This window comes from Naumovozyma dairenensis, chromosome 8 (genome assembly GCF_000227115.2).
Source record: "Naumovozyma dairenensis CBS 421 chromosome 8, complete genome".
NCBI lineage: Eukaryota > Fungi > Ascomycota > Saccharomycetes > Saccharomycetales > Saccharomycetaceae > Naumovozyma > Naumovozyma dairenensis.
In genome coordinates, this window is record NC_016486.1 from 101269 (window position 1) to 118208 (window position 16940).

At 33.5% G+C, this 16940-nt stretch overlaps 6 protein-coding genes across 6 annotated transcripts; 3 read left to right on the forward strand and 3 right to left on the reverse strand.

Annotated features, from left to right (window-relative positions):
• Positions 1-1893: 1893 nt before the first annotated feature.
• Positions 1894-2445, forward strand: RTS3 (Rts3p; the record flags this gene model as incomplete). The annotated part of the gene is made up of 1 exon (XM_003671414.1): positions 1894-2445. One exon carries the CDS (start codon positions 1894-1896, stop codon positions 2443-2445), a length of 552 nt encoding a protein of 183 aa, XP_003671462.1.
• Positions 2446-5077: 2632 nt separating this feature from the next.
• On the forward strand, positions 5078-7345 carry NDAI0H00460 (uncharacterized protein; the record flags this gene model as incomplete). The annotated part of the gene is made up of 1 exon (XM_003671415.1): positions 5078-7345. One exon carries the CDS (start codon positions 5078-5080, stop codon positions 7343-7345), a length of 2268 nt encoding a protein of 755 aa, XP_003671463.1.
• Positions 7346-7518: 173 nt separating this feature from the next.
• CHO2 (phosphatidylethanolamine N-methyltransferase) lies at positions 7519-10194 on the reverse strand (the record flags this gene model as incomplete). Its single annotated transcript, XM_003671416.1, has 1 exon — positions 7519-10194. The coding sequence occupies one exon, from the start codon at positions 10192-10194 to the stop codon at positions 7519-7521; it is 2676 nt and encodes an 891-aa protein (XP_003671464.1).
• Positions 10195-11593: 1399 nt separating this feature from the next.
• PTI1 (cleavage polyadenylation factor subunit PTI1) lies at positions 11594-13141 on the reverse strand (the record flags this gene model as incomplete). Its single annotated transcript, XM_003671417.1, has 1 exon — positions 11594-13141. One exon carries the CDS (start codon positions 13139-13141, stop codon positions 11594-11596), a length of 1548 nt encoding a protein of 515 aa, XP_003671465.1.
• An 816-nt stretch (positions 13142-13957) lies between these two features.
• Positions 13958-14875, forward strand: NDAI0H00490 (phosphoglycerate mutase family protein; the record flags this gene model as incomplete). Its single annotated transcript, XM_003671418.1, has 1 exon — positions 13958-14875. One exon carries the CDS (start codon positions 13958-13960, stop codon positions 14873-14875), a length of 918 nt encoding a protein of 305 aa, XP_003671466.1.
• A 106-nt stretch (positions 14876-14981) lies between these two features.
• Positions 14982-16499, reverse strand: CYS4 (cystathionine beta-synthase CYS4; the record flags this gene model as incomplete). Its single annotated transcript, XM_003671419.1, has 1 exon — positions 14982-16499. The coding sequence occupies one exon, from the start codon at positions 16497-16499 to the stop codon at positions 14982-14984; it is 1518 nt and encodes a 505-aa protein (XP_003671467.1).
• Positions 16500-16940: the final 441 nt, after the last annotated feature.

Below are 16940 nucleotides of genomic sequence, written 5' to 3' on the forward strand. Positions count from 1 at the left end.
CTCTAAATACTTGTAGGTTTGATTAGGGGAGACTAATTCATACGCCCGAGTAAACACTCAGCAAAACCATACAACTTAACCGACCCAATACATAACTTTTGTACGCATGGCCGGCCGAAACCGTAGACGTGGCTGCAATCAAAAACATCTTAATAATAATAAGATAACACTTGCATGGCATTCGACTTAATTCAACAAACGATATTCAATTATAATTCAATAAACGTTATACAGCTACAAACATGTATGGTGCATAACATAGTTCGGGTCATTACTTCGAACCTGGTGAACTTCATAATAATAATTCTTGACTTGCTTTTCTAAAACGACTCATAACATCATGACAGTAATTACTCAAATAATATTAAATAAACATACTTCTTTGTGAAACTTTGGCATGACGCCAACAGTTCGTAATCCTAATCGGATATCTTACATTTTTTTGGTTCTTTAAGAAAACCTCTTTTTAACATTATTGACATGTGCCAAATACTCTTTAATCTAAAGCGTCACATAATCAGAATAAATTTAGACAAAAGCGATATAATGGCAGAATAGTTGCTTATACCTTATATATAAATAATTAAGGGGGGTTCTCTAACTAAATTTCGAGAACGCACTGGTCAGATAGATCAATAAGTAATTATTTTTTGAACTAACGCTAGATTTAGGAGGATGGTTTGCTGTATAATTGGCATCCCTATTGTATATTTTATTTACTGTGACGTCCAACAGAAACAACTCCTAAAAAGATGATAGATTTCTTCCGAACGCTTATCGCGGTAAATGCCGCTTCCCCTCTGTGAAATTTGTCTTCGTTGAGTACTGTGTTTGTCCCTTTCGTCCCGGCTAAATAGAAAAGTGGCACAGTTTTCCCTTTACCCCAAGGGTCATCCCTCCCTCTTTCCCTCCCTTTGCAAAGTTTTTCATTACCTTCTATTAATTACTTTCTAAATTTGGGGATGGGACCGTTTCCTTCCACAGATTCAGCCAACGAGTGGCTGAGTCAAACATTTTTTTGCCAAATATTAGTGCAAACGAATATCATCCACTGTGACCGTTATCGTTATTAACATTCAGATAGTTGTTGTGAAATATTTGCGGTTTTCAAAAACTGATTACGTTATCTATCATCTTCGGATCCCTATCCGCGTATCAACAAAATTTTTTATGTAAAACATCATGCTCTACCATCAGTAATGTCAGATCCTACGTAAATATACGTATGACGTTTTTCTGGCCTCGAAATTTCTTGTCCCAGACTTTTTTCTCTTGGTGATCGAGGCTTTTTCAACAAGGACAAAAGACTTTGGGACCTCAATTTTACGTAAGCACTCGCTAACAAACCTTTCTCTCGCTAATCAATATTTTCAATTCTATTGATTCCTCTTCTCTTCGGTTCCATCTTGATGTCCCTAATTGTAGCAACATACACTTAATTTATTAATACTAAATCAATAATCCCCACGTACGAACGTGCATCAATGCATGCAAGTAACAGCATTTCAACAATAGCTTTTCATGTGAGTGCTTAGATTTCTTTGATATTTTTCTTATTCCATCGGTCTCCAATTTTCTATTACATATCTCGTTTACGTTCATATCTCTCGCAAGAGCTCAATCGTAATATTCTTGCTCATCGCTTCGTTTTTAAGTTAGCTGTACACTCAGTATATAAACTAACTAACTTCATCTTCGGATTATTTTTTTACTCTAGTCTTTTCTCCCTCTCCACTTAGTTTTATATTACTACTAACATCAGAAAAGTAGTTCTCACCCATTAGTAATACAAATACTTCCCCTAACTAAAAGCAAACTATAAAAACAACCCTTTCAAACAAAAGAATCCTTAACTTTATCTATTATAAAAAAGGAAATTAAATACATATATATATGGTTAAAAACATTAAAAAATATTCAATAAATAAAATGATATCCAGTACAACTCAAAGACCAACAATAATAAGCGAAAGGCATAATTCTCTTTCCAAACCATCAACATTAAATGTTATCCCAAAGCAAAAAAGAAGACTATCTCGTGAAGAAATAATTAATGAAATGGAAAATGAACAAGACGCCATAGTAGTCAAACTATTGAAAGAAATTGATCAATTGAAAATGGAAAACTTATATTTAAAGGAGCAATTAAATCAAAAGAATCAATGCTTACGTCGTAATTCAATTGATTGTGGCGCAAGATTAAACAAGAACAGTAATAATATCACCGATAACGAATGTGCAATTACTACAGATGAAGAAGATTCAAGTTCTCACATTGATGTACCTCATTTTATATTGACTGGGAATTCTCAATACAGAGTTCCAAGAACTCCAAGAGCTTCATTCAATTCCATATCTTCAAAATCAGGAAGCTTTAATCATTATTCCACTATGGGTGCTCCGCCAATTCAAGTATCAAACAAATCCAGAGCATCCAATAGGTGAAAGCTAATCCGGAATATATATATATATTCAATTCCATTATCACTGGCTATCATTTGAAAAAAAGCATTTATTAGACATTGAATAACCTCCTTCATTAGTATGGAACCAAAGAATAGAAACTGGATTTGCAATACATCACATGTGAGTCAAATTAAGTCCAAGGTAAATTAGATCAGGGAAAAGATCCATTCCTTCCTGTCCCATTCCCCTAGAAAAGAAACGGCGTTATTTTATATGCCTCTAGTTTTTTCCTAAGTCCTTCTGGATAACACATCGTAGTATTATGTACACTGGAAGGACATACATTTTATATTACTTGATATAAATCTATATATTGTTACTTAAGGTGCAATTCTATTAGAAACGTATAAGTAACCTAATAAAATATAATTTTCTTTTTTGCAGTTGCTACCAAATCTTCGTGATTTGTCCCAATAACAGATTTTGCTAATTGGAAGCGTTTGATTTATCATGAACAACTATTCCAATTTTTGTGAACATTTTCATAACGAATACAAATTTGTTTATATTTAAACAATTTAAATTTAAGCTCTGACTGGCGCAAATCAAGAATTTTTATTTAGAAATAACGTCTAAGAAATAAACAAAAAAGTGTGTCAGCCTAATTGGTCTTGAAAATTTAACAAATTTAGCAACGATCAGACCGCTATGTAATGGATTTAAAACACCAAGAAAAGAACGGAACAGATGTACAACCCACCTTGTAGGTCCTTACGTTTACTCTATTGGGAATGGCTGTGTACACCGAAATCTGGCTAAAAAAGTGTTATTGTTGAGATAAATGAGGTATTTCACTTTTTGTTGGAATTTCTAACCTAGCTTAATGCCTATTTATGGTTTTTCTAAATATTTTTTGAATAAATCAGGGTATGTACATAAGTGTCCAGTTTCAAATAAGACAAGAGAATATGATGTAGAACTTCCATTTTAAATCAACTTAAAGTCGAACCATTTCAAAAACCCTACTTTTGGAATGTTATTACGAATTATACAGATACGGTACTAGATTCTTTTTAGTTCATAAAATCATTTCGTACCTTCTACAGCCATTAATATTACCTATAAGGTTAATCATCAGCCACCAAACTCTTCCTTACATTCTTAGAATACTAGTGGGACCTTTGAAGTGAAGCCAATACACATTCTTATCACTACATTTTTTGTGTTTACGTACCAGGGCTGAGACGGATTAGGATTAATGGATTGAAAAAGCAAGGACTGGGCGTGAAAATTTTGAAAAAAAGGTAGGGTAGATATCAAATTTTAAGGATTGAGAACAGGGTTGATCTATTCTGGCCATGGATTGGGGCATGGATTGAAAAAAAAATTGAAAAATAGTAGTCGTATAATATGATTTTTATAGTATTTTCTCATAAATTATATAATAAAAAAAATGGATTGGATTAGGATAGACTTTGGGTTAGGATAGGATTAGGACTGGATTGAAGATTTTCACCGGGGATTGAAAAAAGGTAGGGTAGGCCCAAAATTGCTTAGGATAGACCAAAAATCCTAACCGTCCCAGGCCTGTTACGTACCTCCAAAAGAAATCTTCGTGAAGGAACGAGGTTTTTTTTGTCGTAAGAGAAAGCTTTGGTGGAAAAAAAAGACAAGACGAAAAGGGAATGCAATTGTTCCCTCTAGGTAATTTTAAGGAAAACATATTCAGTAACAATGGTCAATTGAGGTACCTGTAATATTTTGGTACCACATGATTTCCAAGTTATTGTACAGCATTTGATTATTGGTTACAAATTGTAATTTACAGCCTATTAACTTTTTTACAGGTATAACGTAATAATAGCTTTCATGTTGATATGTTTTTATTTGGGAAAGGAAACCGACGGCTACACGTAGTCGACCTACGGGTAATAAGTACCTACAGAAGAGGTGGTGTTCCTTCCCGTGTAATTACCTCTTTGAGTAATTACGCACCGGACCGCACACCAAATCTTTTCGAGAGTTGAAGTTGAGAAGGTCCGCGTTTCAAAACATGCAAATTTTTTGAATTCTCAGTAAAAAGATGTACAAATCAGGAACCTCAAAAGATACGTACTGACTTACAGGACCTGTATGTCAATTACCAAATACAGAAGGATCCGGCAAAGCAGAGAAAATCCCTAAAACATAACAATGCATATTCTAACTCACCTCACGTTCATCGGTACCGGACAGACCGCCCAGTTTGATGCATCTAGTTTCCTATACAAGGTATTTACGTGAAGACCCTGCTTATGTACGTACAAAGGAACCGAAAGGTAAAAACAATGAAGGATTATCGAATGTCTACTCCTCTAGCTACAGTTAGTACATATATTCGACAGATCCTTATTAATATTCCAGGCAAGTAATTATATCCGAAGAAAAAGAAAAAATGTTAAGAACGTCGAAGAAATAGTCTATTGATATTGATACCTTCAAATTAAAAGGAAGAAAATATCATTTCTAATAAGAAAACAATATTCACATCCGTAGAACTGTTTACCGCTATCCTAGATCTTGAAGACATTGTTGTATGACCGACAACTGAGATTCTGAAGTCGGATATTCTGAATATAAAGCATAAAAAAAAGAAAAGATAAAATTATCGGTAATATAATAATTATCATAGATGCTATTAAAGAAGTTGGTCATTCTGACACTTTCCTTGGTAAACGTTTTAGCCTTAGATAGTTTGACTATTAAGCAAACAAAGAAATTCACGTCAACTGTTTGCCCAACATGCGTGACGTTCACCGAAACGACAACAACAGCACCTTTATCTTCTTTGACTATCAAAACTACAAAAAAAATTACTTCAACCATTTGCCCAACTTGCGTCACCATTACGGAATCTGAAAATCTACCATCGTCTACGCTGTTACCAAATTCTGACATCATTTTCGAAACAACCCTTACTAAAACACAATTGGAAACTATCACAACTACTATTGCTGTTACCGAAACGTTGTTCGAAACAGATATTGAATCGAAAACTGTAGATTTTACCAATATTTTAAATGTTACAAATACTATATTTGCCACACAAACTACCGAACTTACTCAGACTGCTCAAGTTACTCGAACTCAAATCGTTACTGACACAACCATAATAACCGGAACTACTGAAGTTGCACATACTCAGTATATTACAATTAGCAATAGAGTTACAGACACTTTATTTACTACCCGTTATTCAAATGAGGAAATAACTTCTACAGTATTCGAAACTATTACAAAACAAGTAACAGATTTACAAACCAAATTTGTCACTGCAACATTAGAAGTAACTCAAATGAAAGTATCAACACTTACATCAACAATAGATTACACAAGTGAATTAACGGCAACAAAAGTAATTACTAACACCATTAAAGAAATACATGACATTACATCAACAATTAATATCACCAGTACTATTCCAAAGACTATTTTTCATACGAATGAAGTTACTCAATTCTCTACAAGAATAATCAATGAAACAATCACACAGCCAACAACTACTACATTAGAAGTGACGTCATATGATGTTATTACATTAACTCGTACAGATAGCTTAACTGAAACGGAAACTTTTATATTGACTAAAACTACTGACTTAATTGAGACCTTAACAAGTAATATCTTACAAACTTTAACTTATCAAAAGACTGAATACTTGACAAAAGAAGTTGATATTACTGAAACATTTAAGACAACAGAAATTATGACTTTGACTCTAACAGAAAATGAAACTTCTACTATATTAACTACTTTTACCTCTATTTTGACCAGTAGCACTGAATACGTTATAACTAGTGTGGTTCCTCAAACCACTGACATTATACAAATTATTACTTCTTATACAATCATTCCACAAACTTTAGAAGTGACAAAGACAGATGAAGTAACAAAACCACATGAAATAACCCACGTATTTACAAACATAGATGAAAATACAATTTATATGACAGACGTTGACCAGGTAACAAAAATAATTAATATTACTAGTTTTATTCCTACGACGAGAACAGATATCCTGACACAAGTGACGACTCAGACGTTCAATTCCACCAGGACGTATGTTACTACCAGTACGAGTGAGACGATTGTTCCTGTGACGACGACGTCTACTGAGACGATCAAGACGACCGACAAGTCTATGGAGGTGTATACATCTACCATGCTAATTCCGCGGACTATGAATGTTACCAGTACTGACACGATTGAATTGACCCGTACGACTTTGGTGCCTCAAACAGTCACTTCTACTAATGTTGTGACCTCTACCAATGTGATGAACACTACCATGGTGCTCACATCTCATACTACTACGACGAATATATATACATCGGTCAGCAATAAGTCAACTGCAGAACCAACCAAGTTGATGAATTCAAACGTTGTTGCATTTCAGAAGACGATGAACTACACTAAGCCTACCGTCTATATTACTGTATCAACAAGAGCTAGTGTTATTGAACAGGAGAGACCTGTAACTGTCACATTAACTAAGCCAATTACATACGGGGTAACGGAAACATATACCCACAATGTCGTTAGTACTAAGATCATTTCCTCGACGGTTAATACTGACATTATTGAAACGAGCGCTCGTAATTCGGAGGTTGTGTACACAACTAACACTATAAATTCAAAAACGAATATATTAACTACGGCTCTGATAACGAATCCAACAGCGAATGTCAATGTTGGATCCATATCGTCATCAACAGGCAAGGTTACTGGCGGAACGACTGCTGCTCCTACTGGTTCAATATCGACCGGATCAGTTAGGTATTCGTCACAAGTAAGTTCAATCGGGCCGGTCACCATTTCCACAACTTATGAAGGTAGTGGTTCCAAGATTCACAAATCATTTTGGGCATTAATTTCATTACCATTCATTTTTTTATTATGATAACATAATAAGCATTTTTTTTAGTTCTTCTATCGTAATTTTTCATTAATATGTTAAAGACATTTTTAATTTGTCTATGTATTTATATATATATTCTATAGATATATGTATTGTATTATATTGTATTCTTTTTTTCATTGATTTGCCTTTCATTATACGTAAGTATTATTGGTTTATACTAGTTCATCTAGAATTTTCTTAATTTCCCAAATTCTTTTCGAAATGATATCTATGTCTCCGTTAACGTTATTAATGAAGTCAGTGGATAATTCAATGCCGATAGATGCTTTAATTAATTTTTGTAAAGATTTCATTGTAAAGTATTTATTACCCATTTGATTGAAGAATTTCCCATTGGCAATAACGTTACAATTATTTAAAAATTGAAATAAATCATTTCTCAAAGTATCAATGTCATCATTAAAATTCAGTTTTGGGAACAATACTTGGAATGGAGTAGAAATTAATAAAACTTTATGGGAATTTTTAGAATGATATCTGAATTCATAAATACCTGGTTCACAAATATAATAATGTTGAATCAAACAAATTTCACCTTTAACAAATTCCTCTGACTTTCTAAGGCTTAAGACATGTTTATTCTTGGCACCTGTTGTAAAACTTTTATGACCAAATGATGAAGTTCTTGTAATTTCACGATCAGCTCTTGTATCAAGGACATTATAAAGTCCAATCCAATCGGTTTCGTCGTATAATTCAATGGGTAATTTCCATTTAATACTGATTGGATTTGGCAAATAACTACTATTAGTTGCTGGTAGGGCGGATACTTCCTCATCATGAAGGTTTATTTGTTGTAATTGAATATCAAATTCGCAATTTGGTGATAATCTTGAAGTGACGTTATTAATTGCATGTACCATTACGTTTTCCCTAATCTTTAATATTTCTGGTTTTATTTCTCGTGTTGGTTGTTGAAGTTGACAATTTGTTTGATTAGCATTATTATTTAATAAAGATCTCATTATTATATGTTCTACATTATCAACTATTTCAGAGATTCTTCTTAATGGTTTCAAAGTTAATAGAGATTTCCCAACACCGCTGATTCTCTTGGATTGATTTGAACCATATATTTTCATAATATGAGGTTTTTCAATGAATTTGATCATTATGAAATTAGTTATTGTCCAAAGTAATGATAATATGATATTTTCCCATGCAAAATTTGTCATTAATACGGTAGACCATATACCAATAATACCGAATATTGTTTCTGGATTATTTAAATATCTGTAAATACCTTGAGATGTCAATTTTCTAGCATTTTTTGTGGGGATATAATTTGTTAAAAAGAAATCACCATAAAACCAACCGAAATCAGAAATAGCCAAATTGATTTCTGAATTTGACCAAATTTGTAAAGAACACAATAAGAGACCGAAGATCAATTTATTATAAAAGTTCTCGTTGCTTTGAAGTGTATGATTGTTTGATATTATTTTTGATATTGTTTGTATTATTAGAAGGACATATGATGTGACAATCATAAAGTTATATATGAATTGCCATTGTTGATATGAGTGAATTTGAGAAAACCCATTTTTCAAAAACAATTTCGTAAACCATTTAGAATTTGATTGATTATAAAGTATAATAGAAATGATTAACCATGACGATAATTTGAAAGTGAATGTTAATGTAAGTAGAAGGAGATCATTTGGATTTGTTAAGATTGCCCATGTAATGATGGAAATCACTGAACCTACTGTGAAATAATCGTAAATTCTTAGTTTATTAAAGTTCTTAATCATTAAACCATTAAATATTAAAGGTTTGGAATAATCATAATTTTCCTTCAATATTAGATCATCAATTGATATTTGTTCCTTTTCTTGTCCGTCTTCTGTACCATAAGTTCTTTCTATATGAGGAGATTCAACATATTTTAGGAAAAGGAATTGTAAGAAATGGCCCCAGATGGATACCAACAAAACTTTATAATCATTACATATTAATGAAAGACCGTAATAACCCAAATATCCGATGGAATACATTGGATGAGGTGAAATATTGAAACACACGTCAAAGATTAAAGTTGAATTTATTTGTAAAAAGAAGAAATCACCCCAATACCAAGCAAAATCTTTAATGACTCTATGTGCGTCAATTTTTGCCCAAATATTGAAAACGATTAAAAGGGTTCCTAAAATAATTTTCCAATTCCATATGGAGATGTCCAAATTAGTTGGCAATGATAGATAGACGAAGATAATATATGTGATGAAGTCTTGCATTAGGATCAAATCAACAAATTGGCGGAAGATTAACCAAACTTTCAATTCATTGGGATATTCACTTGCTGTGTGTTTCTCCTTTTTATTTTGTTGTTTTGATAATATGGAATGTAATTCAAATCTAAGAAATCTAGCCCAAAGAGAATTATTTGTAGTGAAAACGTTATTTTTTGTGACAAAATTAGTCAATGATTCGTAATTTGATTGATAATGCAGGATGATACCTATACCTAAGTTATATGATAATCTCCAAAATAGGTATTGTAAAAGATAAAACCTTTTAGTGAAATTCAAATCAAAATAATTCAAAATCTTATGGCAAATGAAGAAATTAGAGATTATGAATAAAGTGATACATAATTCCAGGAATGATTTCTTAATTGTGGGATCAAATAAAGAGCGGACCATATCATGAGTCTTCGGTGGTTTGAAAAGTATACCAGTGGATCTTGTCTTGGCCAATATTTCATGTTGAGTTGACCTTGACCTGGATGCAGTAGTATTGGTAACAGAGGAAGGTGAAGACAATGATATTGATAACGGATCTTTAGCGGAAGACGCCAAAGCATGTGTAGTATTCTCTGTAGTCATTGAATATTCTTATTATTATTCTGTTATAGTAATTTAGGTTATTGTTATACTAGCGAACAGCTGATATGGTTTTTGTTATTATTCTAAAGTTGAGTTAGAATATATATAAGTCTATATGTACCTTGAGTTAATTTTTTGTATTTCAATGTTGAGATTGATTTAATGCACAAAACACAGGTACTCGACTATATTGTATGTTTCTGCAGTTGTGACGTTTTAAAGAATGTGAATATTTTAGGGATACCGCTATAGTTAACGTTTTCAAAGAGTGTAACTGGGAAAGAATATGATAAAATAAGAAAGAAAAGAGGGACTTCTAACAATACATAAACATGTGAATATATATAAATATGTTTCTCACTCCGGCTAGATATTAATCATATGCATATATGTAGTTCCCGGTTCTTATCTTCCTTTTATTACCTTTACTTCATGCGTCGTAGTTTGCCGTGAATACCACCACCACAAATCTGCTTTCGCTTGTTCTTCGTCCTTATTCCTTACTAAGTATTCCGCTCATCTAACTCTGCCATGTTATGTCTTTGCTTGTCTTGCTTACTGTTACATACGGAGTAAGCAAGGCTTCCTTAGTAATAATAACAGTGATGGTGTTGAACATAGTTAGTATACGTCGTGTAGTACGTATAGTGTATTCATATGGACGGAGTGGCGGATGCTCCTTCCCTTCCCTGCCCTGCTCTTCCGTTCATCATTAGGTGATGTGATGACTCCGCGGCCGCCCGGTAAGTTACGTATGTCGCGGACTGTGGGATGTGCGGATGGCATGTGACTGAGAAAAAAAAAACGCGCATACGGCGCTCGGCGCTCGGCTCTCGGCTCTCGGCTCTCGGGTCTCGATTACCCTTCCCTTCACTTTTCTTGTTGCCGCGGAGACCGCTGTGGTAGGGTTATACTTCTTTTAAAGGGTTAGATATGATTGACCCCATACGGGGCTGGTAAAATACTTCGGCGGCTATTTCTGTGTTTTATTACGTATTGATGTAAAGCATCATATCGGCATGAGTCTGTATTTAAGCGTAGATCAGACTTGTGTTGATATGATTCTTATCTCTCGAACTATGAACAAAATATCTACTTATGATAGAGCCTCCAGACAGATTTACCTCAGTGTCTATCGTTACTTCCTCCGTTATGACGGGTATGGTGTATGACTGTTAGAGTTGTTCTAGTGTTTTAGCTTCGGCAGAATTATCTAAATATCTCTCTATTTCGTCGTTCTTGTACATGATTTTACGATGTCCTTATATTTGGGTTCGTGTAGTGTATATATGTATATATGGTCGAAGTAGAGTAATACGAAGGCTACTTTATCTATATATACTTGTTTGTTTGGCTTTGGCTTTGATCCACCCCTCGTACACATATATGCTATGGATTACTACGCTTCATACAAGTACTCAGTTCTAAAATTATTAACCATTGACTGTTGATCGTTGGGTAATAGCTTGATTTGATCCTTTGATAAACTCAATACTTGTTTAATCATTTCTTGCTGATTCTCAGGTAACTGTTTCAATTTGATATAATTGATATTATCATCATACGTTTCTTTAATAATTGGACGAGGAGGTTGTGGTTGCGCCACGGGAGGAGCGGGAGGAAATAATGGAGGTGGTGAATTCTGTAATGGTGGTGCTTGAAATTGCGGCGGTATAAATACAGGAGGATGAGACTGTTGCTGCTGCTGCTGCTGTTGTTGTTGTTGTGCTGCTACCGGCTGTCGTTGTGGCATACCCATATTCATAGGAGGTTGTGGTGGTACCATCCCCATATGTACGTTAGCATTCATCTGTACAGGTTGGTGCTGAGGTTGTTGTGGTTGCTGCTGTTGTGGCAGAACATTTATATTTGTATTACCAAGAGTTGGTGGAGTAACCGATGGATTCATCGGCATAGGCACAGGCATAGGCATCCCCATACCCATACCCATTGGAATATTCATATTCATTGGCGGTTGTTGTGTATTCATATTTAACATTGGAGTAGCAGATGTACTTGATTCAGAGCTAGAATTATTATTATTGTTATTATTATTATTTACAGTACTTGTAGTTGAGCTACTGTTTATTCTTAGTTGATTGGATCTTCTTTCAAGCACTTTATTGATCACATTATAGTTAATTAGCCCCATTTCTAGTAAAGCTTGTGATATTGCTAAGGTTAAATTACTATTTGATTTTAGGAATGTTTCAATTTGTGATGATCTATTAATTGAATCTTGAGTTGACAAGATCTTTAAATTCGATATTATTTCAATCAATTGTAATGGTGGTATCTTACTTAAATTATTTGATACTTCGTCTTTTATACTTAATGAACCATCAATTAATTCTGGTAAATGTTTAGATGCCTTACTTAAGATATCTGGGAATGTATCTTGAGTATTATTGTCGCTGAGTGGTTTGCTAGTATTTCTATTCATTTGAGAATCATTATTTCCTATGCTATTAGTTGAATAATTTTGTTGTTGTTGCTGTTGTTGTGATTGTTTGTTTGTCATCAATGGCCTTCTTGGTAAAGGTACTTCAGTGATCATATCAAATGGCAAGTCAAGGTTCATCTCCCATGGGAATTTGTCTCTATTTAATTTCAATTCCTCTACGTTTGTATACGATTGAGATAATTTCTCTTTATAATTAGATGATATTACTTTTTCCATTTGGAATGGTAATCCATTAATTTGTGAAAGAGTATTATAAGCTCTTTCACAATCTTTATTTGTCTTATAATCATAATTTATTGAAGTTAATTTACCTGTTCTTGGATCTGTCTTTGGTATTATTTCAATAATTGGACCAGATCCTGCAATTATTGATGTGATAATGTCTTGCTCCCACTCATTAGGGAAATTAGTTATTTGAATTGACGTTGATAGATTTTCTGGTTTTAGTAAATGACGTGCTTTCCTTTTCCTTGGATCTGTCATTTTTTGCCTTTTTTTTTTTTTAACGATTACTTAAAAGAAATATTGACAAAAAAGAAAAGTATATTTAAGTGGAAATGGTAATGCTGCTTTTTCTGTTTTGTTCGTACAATGTAACTTACTGTTTTATCGTGTTTTCTGCTTTCTTTCACAGTTGCGTTTACTTTTTGCTCTTGCTTTTTGCTTTCCTCTTTTAAGATAAAGAAAAATATAGTATATATACGAATGTATCTAATTTTTTCTATCCAATAGATATGATGTTGATAAGATATCGAGGAGGCTATTAATCTTTTACCTTCTTATTTCCAATACGTACTTGTTCGTGTTTCTTGTTCTTCTTCTTGTTGTGTTCTTCACAAAGGTTCGTCTTTACATTCATCTTGTTTTTTGTCCTGTTGAAATATCAAAAACAATTATCGCCGTTCACGAATATTAAAAATTGTGCCACAGTCCATATATATATATATATACAAACGACCATTACCATAGAATATTTATATAATCATAAAAAGCCTTATATCGAGATATCTAGAAACATCAGGAATGTTGCTCATAAAACCATTCATATCTGTGATTAATGTTGAGAGATTTTCTTTCATAATTTTTTAGAATATTTTTTTGTTTTATATCACACGCATGAGTCGAATTCGAGTCAATATTTTGAGCAAATATATATGCTCTTTTCATCAAGAGCAATCAACAGAGAATTTATTTTTTGATTTTAACTCTACAAACGACATATAAAAAGGCAATAAGTATGAATTTATTTGAAACTATGTAGTGTACGATGTTTTTAAAGGAAAACCAACAACGAAGCTTATGTCAGAATTTAAGTCATTACCAAAATATTTCCATGCGTTCCCCAGATATGGATCCCCTCCAATTGATTCTCAAATGGACGATCCTTTGAAATTGAATAATGTATTTAATAATAACTGGAAACAATTATATGAATCGATACCCAAAGAAGATGAATTTTATTCATATAAATTATTAATTATTGGTAGACATGGTCAAGGGTATCATAATGCAGCAACTATTCGGTATGGTTGGAATGAATGGGATAAATATTGGTCCATGTTACAAGGTGATGAATTTTCTAATTGGGTGGATTCTAAATTGACTCCATTGGGGGAGAGACAAGTTCAAATTATTGGTGAGACCGTTTTGTTGCCAATGATAAAACAATTAGGATTTTTACCTCATGTATTTTTCAGTTCTCCACTGAGGAGATGTTTAGAGACATTCATTGGATCATGGGGGGTTGTTTTTGGGAGTTACATGGGGAACGATACTAATAATGACGGTAGTACTAGAAAGCATGTCAATGTTGAGATTTTAGAAAATCTTCGAGAAACTTTAGGTAAATATACATGTAATGAAAGAGTTGATCGGTCTGTGTTACTTAAAGAATATCAAAATTTTGAGATGGGGAACAATAATTCTAGCCTTTGTTTGAAATTAGATAATGATTATCCTGAGGTGGATAGACTTTGGGTAACATACCCAAGAGAATCAAGATCTGAACTAGATGAAAGAATTCATAAAGTATTAATTGAATTATTTTCCAAGATAACAGATGAACAACGACTCATATCAATCACATGTCATGCTCATGTTATTAATAGTATATTGCGTAATTTAAATCATCCACCGATATTGAATCTTGAGACAGGTAAAATTGTTTGTACTGTTGTTCAAGTTAAAAAAAGGACATCGCCACAGAAAAATTTATGAATAAATTGTAATCTTTTTTTTCTTTGTTTTAGAAAATCTATAGATTTTTATTAGTATATAATACACAAGTTATTAAAAAAGGCACTGCGTCGCTATTCTATCATCTTTAAGCTAGATAACTCAATAAATCCATTTTAGTAACGATATGCACTGGAGTCAACCCATTAGTGATAACAGCGGAGGAATTTTTTTCAAAAAATTTATTTAATTCAGACAATTTAGAATCTTCAGTAAATTTAACAAATTTCTTCTTACCAGATTTATTATCATTATATGATGAAACTTCATCAAAATTATTTAATTTTTTGAAATCAAGATAAGTTCCCTTAATTTCACTATCTCTGGTTACGGTACCATTTGATAATTTTTTCAATAACTGTGATAATGTTACTAAACCGGATAATTTCCCATCTTCAGTTAAAGCAGGAACTTGATCAAATGAATTATCTCTTAAAATCTTGATAACGTCGGCTACTTTAGTAGTTTCCTTCACTGACACAACAGGTTTTAAATGTAAATCTCTCACTGTGGCATTCTTAAAGACATCATTATCAGTCTTCTTTTCCTTGTTATCACCACCATCGTTATTGAAACGAAGTAAGATATCATCATCCCATAGATCATTTTTCTTTAACCATTCATCATCAACGAATTTAGTCAAATAAGATCTAACAGAATCTGGGAAAATAAGTACAATAACGTCATTTTCAGTCAATTCAGGATGATCATTACAATATTCCACCAAAGCGGTGAATGCACTACCCGAGGAACCACCAACAAGAACACCTTCATTTGAGATCAATTGACGAGCATATTTGAAAGCAGGTTTATCTTCAGTCTTATACCAAACGTCCACCAAAGATCTATCCAATACTTTTGGAATAAAATCATAACCAATCCCTTCCACTTTATAAGAAGTGACATCAGTTTCATTCAACTTATTTGGTAAAGCCAAGATAGATCCTACAGGATCCGCACCGACAATTTTAATATTTTCATTTTGTTCTTTAATAAACTTGGCAATACCAGAGATAGTACCCCCGGTCCCTGCACCTGCTACAACTGCATTCAAATCCTGGAATCTATTAACATCTTTTAATTGTTCCATAATTTCCTTACCAGTCCCGAAATAATGAGCATCAGGATTTTTCATATTATTATATTGATCCAAGATGACGGCGCCCGGGATTTCTCTTTCCAGTCTTTTAGCTACCCCGATATGAGATTCTGGAGAATCCCATGCGGCTTCAGTTGGAGTTCTAATGATTTCTGCACCTAATGCTTTCAATACTGAAACTTTTTCGTTGGACATTTTTTCAGGTAATGTAATTATAGTTCTGTAGCCTTTGATAGCGGCGATTAATGCGAGACCGATACCGGTGTTACCTGATGTTGGTTCAATTAATGTGGTAGTTTTGGGGGAGATTTTACCTGTGGATTCAGCTTCTTCGATCATGGATTTAGCGATACGGTCTTTGATGGAGCCACCTGGGTTGTAGAGTTCTAATTTGGCATAGATTGTTGGTTTTATTCCTAGGGCCTTTGGTAGTTTTTTCAATTCGACTAATGGGGTGTTTCCAACTAGGTCGATGACGTTATGTCTTGTATCGTAGGCGGCGGGCATGTTGAGTTGAGTTGAGTTGAGTTGAGTTGAGTTGAGTATATGTATTGTCTTGTTTCGATGTTACGATGAAAGATTAGCAACAGCAGTAGGTAATAAAGAAACGAGATCAAATAAGTGTGGTATATATCTATCGAACAAATGTTGGATATATAATATATATATATATATATATATATGTGTGCTTAGTATAATGTGGAAGAATAAGCGATGCGTCCATCCATCCATGTCTGGGTATTTATTGATTGTTAATTGTATGCTATGCTATGGTAAGCTATGCTATGCTATGCAGAGAGATAACCGCCTGTATTTCTTTTGCAACAACCAGACAATCAAATGTTCGCGAGTGAAAAAGTTTCTTTTCTCGGCAGGCGGTGGGCGGTGGGCGGTGAGCGGCGCGCCGTGGAAAACACAAAGCGCAAACGCAAAGCACAACAGAGAGAC